At 44.3% G+C, this 6,000-nt stretch overlaps 1 protein-coding gene across 1 annotated transcript in view; it reads right to left on the bottom strand.

The window, feature by feature from the left end:
• Window positions 1-409: 409 nt before the first annotated feature.
• KDR (kinase insert domain receptor) overlaps window positions 410-6,000 on the bottom strand; it is a 30,918-nt gene continuing 25,327 nt past the window's right edge. Inside the window, exons 27-30 of the mRNA XM_081998813.1 lie at window positions 5,390-5,541; window positions 1,799-1,895; window positions 1,600-1,688; window positions 410-1,014 (exon numbers count right to left, since the gene is read on the bottom strand). Coding sequence (XP_081854939.1) covers window positions 795-1,014; window positions 1,600-1,688; window positions 1,799-1,895; window positions 5,390-5,541 — 558 coding nt within the window. The 3' untranslated portion in view covers window positions 410-794. The remainder of the gene's footprint in view (window positions 1,015-1,599; window positions 1,689-1,798; window positions 1,896-5,389; window positions 5,542-6,000) is intronic.

The raw sequence follows: 6,000 nt of genomic DNA, 5'->3' as shown, positions 1-6,000 counted from the left end.
CGTGCCTGGCATGGGGCAAGGGTGCCAGGGAGGACGGGGGACAGAGCCATGCCGAGGCCACCCCCAGAGGGGATGCACGCCCCTGGCACACGCGTCCCATCACGTGGCTCAGTGCTTTGCCTCCTCCCTACTGACCAACCTCACCGGGCAAGTCTTCCAAGGAAATGCAGCTCATGAGGTCTGGTACAGCAACAATTTTTCTCCATCAAAGAGAGAGACCATTGCCCCCACCTATATTTAGCCCAGCCTATGTTTAGTCTCAGGCCGTCGGTGAGTGCCAGAGCCTTGAGCTGGAGGTTCCTTTTTTTGTTTGTGGAGGTGCAAGCAAGGGATAACTTTGAGAAACAAGGAGCCAGCGCCGTGCTGTTTCCTTCCTGGAGTCCAGCCACAAGGGGAAAAACAAACAAACAAACAAACGAGCAGGGCTGTGCCCTTACTTCGTACAACTAGAAACAGTTAAGTTGAACGCTGTGCTGCTGCCTGCATCGGGCAGATGCTCGGCGTGTCACTGGGGTCCCCAAGGCCACCACACTGCCTCTGCCATCGGGCTGGCACAGCACCCACACACTGCAGCCGGGACCTCGCGCCCTCAGCCACCAGCATCTCCCGAGGAAAGCGCCCCGCGGCCTGGCACGGCGCCGTTTTGCTGCCAGATGCTTCTTTATCCTCTTCAGGAAAAATAAACGTCTTTTCTTAGTCTCGCAGACGTGGCCTCTTTATACATCAAACCTGAATACCACCAGCCCAGGCAAGGAAGGCACATCCCAGGGGGACCCGGAGCCACCGGCTTCGCCCTAGAGCGGCGGGGAGGCGAGCGGCGCGGCGCTGTCGTAGGCGAGCCCGTGAGCGCGGCAGAGGGGGGGCGACACCTCCCGGGCGCACAAGAGTTCAGTCTCCTCGCTGGAGTAGACGGTGGTGTCCATGTCGTCCGAGTGGTACCCGGACTGGTACCCGCTCGTCTGGTTGGAGGCTTCGGACATGACGGACTCGTTACTCTTGCTGGGCACCAGCGTGCTGCGAAAAAACAGGCAGGAACAGGACTGAGCACATTTGGTGCAATCGTAACTGCAGCATACCCTTGTTTGTACTGAAGTTGTCCTGGAAAAAATAATTCCCGAGAAGCTCTCAGAGAGCATACGTGAGGTTTCAGCTCCATGAATGCCACTGTGCTTCCTGCGAACTGCACAATGAAACCCCTGTACAATGCTCTGAAAATACACTCAGGTACATCCTGAAAACTTGAGAGTCAGCTTTAGAAAAAAAGAAAGAAAGAAAAAAAAGAGCTCTTTGTCATTGCAGAGAGGCCTTCACAAATACGGTCAATTGTGTGCACCGGCTCGGTTCCTTCGAGGGGTGGTTGATGCTTTTGCAGCTGATAAATACAAGTCCTTTGGCTGATGCTTTCAACAGCTGCATTACCTCTCCTCTCCTGGTACCGAATGCAGATGACTGGCATACAGTGCACAATTTTTCTTTGTGTCGTTAAAAATACAGTAAGAAAAGATTTTTGTCTTCTAAAAAATTTTACAAACCAGTCAGTCTTCTGACATACTGCAAGCAAAAGGTCATATTCAATCCTATGTGCAACCTGAGCCTTACCTAAAGGGTATTTTCACTTGTTTATTGCTCTCTTCCAATGTCTGCAGCTCTTCAGACGCAAGAATCATCCCACTATCTGTCTGGTTTTCCTGCAAAGGTGTTACAAATGCATTAGATGGAAAGGGATAAAAAAACCAAAACAAACCCAACGACAGACATTAACAGAAGGAAAAGACATACAAACAACAGACAAACTCACCTCCTGAACAACTTTTACAGTGGTTACCAATGGGACATCTTCAAATGTTTTCACACTCACAGGACGGCTTTTTCTTTTGCTACCTTGTCGGTACTGACTGAAAGGAAAAACAAAACAAAAAAGGTTTTGCGTCCACTATCCACAGCTTGGCTGCAAACAGCACAATGATATCAGAATCCTTTTATCTCTCTACAGAGAAGTTAATCCTTTTGTCAAAACATATTATGCAAACCTCAAAATATCCATTTATTGAAAAGGACGAACCGCCTAGAAAGTGGCATGTTTCTGACCTTCTGCTCCTGACGACCTTGATCTCTGAGCAAATTCTAAGAAATGGCTTTGAGAAAACAGCTCCTTTCTTCAGTTACACTGGAGGGCTTCACTTCCTGCAAGCTTCGCTCAGAAGTATAATAAACAGAGGAGCCTGGAGCACAGACATGTGTCTCTTCCTTTGGACTGCACTTCTGAGACCCATGGCTGGACCTTGGACAACAACAGCAGACTCAGCAGACTGCCGCCCTTAAACCATGGGGATCAGGACAGGGAGTGCTACATCTCTCTTGAAGGCTCTTCTCCAAAAGAAGCCCTCTGGTCAGGATGACATCCATAAAAAATATTGGACCAAAAAAAAAATTACTTTCATGGAGATACTAATACAGCAAACAAAAGAGCTACCCACAGCTTTCTGTCTAAGGGGATATGGAATAAAACGGATGTTGCCCCAGTTAAAAAGGACAAATTTATGTTCCTAACAGCTAATGAAGGAAAAAGCCATGGAGTTAGAAGAAAACCCTGCACTCACCTGAAGCACAAAGCTAGAGGCAATTAAGGGCATCATTCACCCCATTTGGGATGAATGCCACACCCCAGCTTGGAGTCTAGATATGCTGAGTCCTGCCTATCTCCAACAGACATTTATTTAAACTGGTAGGGATTTTATAAGTTCCTTGCGTAGCCTGCTCAGGTGCTCAATCACACTTTAGAATGTGTTTCAAATATTAAACCCAAGTATTTGCTGGAAATAAAATTTATTCTATTGCTGGGGACACAGAATAACTAGTTAACATCCTCTTTCAAGCAACTTTTTGTATACTGAAAACTGTTACTATGGTCCCTCTCCTTTTTCTCCCCCTAGACTTAACAAAACCAGTTCTTTCAAGATCTCTGCACTGACCATGTCTTCTGTTTCTGTTATTCTCCAACAGTATCTAATCCAATTCACATCCAACCCTGCCAGGACCAAAAGCATCTAATGGACAATCTAGTCTACTTACTCTCCTGGACTATCTGACCTTGAATGATGAGAAGTTCGTTCCACAACTTGCTGCCTTAGTCTGAAAGCTCCCTGTGTGCTTGCATTTAAGTGACCACACAGGCACAGAACTACATGGCCAGGACTACAGTTACCAGGATGGTGAGGACTGGGAATCCCAGCCTCACGATCTGAAGAACCTCCCAGGTATGCGAGTCCTGCTTCTGCTCAGTCCAGAGAAGAGACAGCCTATGTTTTCCACTTGGGCTACAACAAATGAGATCCTCCTGGTTAAGCCAAGCTACTGTGCAAACAGGACCAGAAATAGCGTGCAGGCAGAGAGAGGCCACACATGGAGTCCGACTCCACCACCAGTGGCGGTGATGGCTCAGCTGATGTCCTGACAGTATTTCCTGACACGTGTTTGCATTTTGTAATAGGTTGTCCCGTAAAAAACGGGCCAAAAATGCCCTACACAGAATCAAAATCCATTTTCCCTGCTATGACCAAATCAATTATTCTCCCTCTCAAAAAAAAAGGAAACTTGGATTGGTTTGACTTCATTTTTTTTTCCTGCATGACAAATTCATGCTGGCCATTTTTAGTTACTTCATTTTCCTGTAGGCATTTACCATTATTTATCTGATTGTTTATTCCAGCATCATTCCTAGGATTCAAGTTAACCTGATTTCAGGGTTACTCCTTTTCTGTTTTTTCTAAAAACAGGCATTATCCTTACACTTTCTTAAATTTTCTTTACTTGACCTGACTGTTCTTAATGACAGCCTTTCAAGGTTCAGAAATTGCATATCTATTTGCTAAGCCAAATGTGGCAGACGTTAGGAGGTCCTGCTGATTTTAATTTACCTCAGCAATCTAAATATTCTTTAATATTCTCTGTGTTTTCCCTGTGGTTGCTTCTCCTCCAACAACTTTGATTTAGAGATTGTATTTATCAGCCTCTCCCCATAGCTAGTACTTCTGTGAAGACTGAAAGAGACATTACTGAACAGATGAATCTTTTCCACTACGTGTATCACAATATCCGTGCCTACAAAATCGCTTTCAGCTACCAGAACAGAAGAATAAAGCCCCAAAACATGTCCGAAGCTCCCCACTTTGCCTCTCCTGGCATGGTTTCCACAAGTGCTTTCTCACAAACCCTGTCACACTGTAAGACAACGGAGAAGAGGTTCAAAGTCTCTTTAAAAGGTTGATGGAGAGGTTTTACTTCCATTCATAACAGGAAGTGGGGACCAGGAAAAGCCATATAGGAAGCATTAGAAGTGGAAAATGTGTGTGATGTTTTCAGTGTTAAACCATGCTTTTGCATCTTTTAAATATTTACATTTTGGACGGTCTCACTATTAAAACATGGGATTGAGAGTTCAGCTCTAGTACCATAAGTTCAACTGAAGCGTGAAATGCACTGTGCCTACCTAGCCTTTTCCAGGACCAGAGGAACACCTGATCCTGCAGTACCCAACATCACTGGGATCTTTGTTTGTCTTTGGTGGGTATAAGACAAGCAGTGAGGGCTCCACTTTGTGGAAATCACATGAAACCTGCCAACAGAGTCCACCTCTGCCCTGATGGTTGGATCTATCTCCTATCCTCCTCCTTCTTCTGAGACTCCAGCAAACAACCCAGGGCTCCCAGCATCTCAGTGGCTCAACTTGATCTTAGGCAGCACTGGATGAGAAAATAATTTTCTCCCTTACATCCCGTGCCCAAGTCCTCACAAGGTCCAGTATAAACCCTGCTTTAGTGCATTAGTATGAACTCCTTGCCGGGGAAGTCATCTTTGCTATGATACCCAACAGCATCTACCACTATTGGTCCATCAAGGGTGCCCCAGCAGCCCACCAGAAGCAAGCAGTAGACAAAATCCAGTGATGATACTATTTAGGTTGCATTCCCCTTGGCTCTCAATTCATGACCTATTTACCGCTATTTCACTTTAGGAGGGGAGATGCCAGGGAGCCTACTTAATGACAGATCTATTACCATTAATATTTTAGAGAGCTGCAATACAAGAGTGTGAACATAACTGAATTGGATCAGTAAAATTTTGTATTTGTTCTGGTTCTTAAAAACTAAATAACAGATATTTTTTGAATGAGTACCAAACCTTGAAAGAGTAGCAAAAAAAAAAAAATTTCCTAGCATTTGGCAAGGTAAGTTTTTGCCTGCAAAAACTCTACAGATTAATTCTTATCCCTATGAAGGAGGTTAAATATGGACCAGGCAGCTGAAGTCTCTTCCTTTCATTTTCCCTGCCCCCAGCATGAACAAAACCTGCCCAGAGGCCCCAGTAGGATGTCCACCATATAAAATACCTAATTCCTGCTGTGTTGTCATAATGGAATTTAGGATCACAGACTTCCTCTTCCTCCCTACAGGAAGCAGGTGAAGTTGGGAGAGAGAGACCTGAATCCTCTTCCATATTCAGTGATACTGACAAAGGAAGGACAACGTAGTCTTTACCATCCTGTTAAATGCAGTGAAAAAATACAAAAATTAAATCAGGCTAAAGAGATACACAGATGAACAGCTACATACACGTACATGGAGAACGCATCAGTCCAACAGAGCTTCCTTTGTTGTTTTATTAAACTATGAGCATTATACCACCCTCACAGGAGCAGCTTCATTAAAAGGGGGAAACTTAGTAAAAGTCACTGCCAAGTACTTTTCAATAAGAAATTTGAGATTTTTATATGACATACTGTAACATAATGCATAAACTGAACTTTCTCTTAACGTCTTTGAAATAAGAAATTTAAATTTGAGTAATGTTTGCATTGCAGTGACACAAAGAACATGACCCTGAGGGAAAAAAAAAATAACGTTAAACTGAAAGTGAGATTGAGTTGGACTACAGCATACGAATCATAAAGCCTAAATTAAGTATAAGAAGTAAATGAAAAAAAGAATGAAATGGAGATAG

Source organism: Phaethon aethereus (genome assembly GCF_964289735.1).
Source record: "Phaethon aethereus genome assembly, chromosome: 4".
Taxonomy (NCBI): Eukaryota; Metazoa; Chordata; class Aves; order Phaethontiformes; family Phaethontidae; genus Phaethon; species Phaethon aethereus.
The sequence above is the reverse complement of the archived record's forward strand: the minus strand, read 5'-3'. Positions and strand labels throughout refer to the sequence as shown.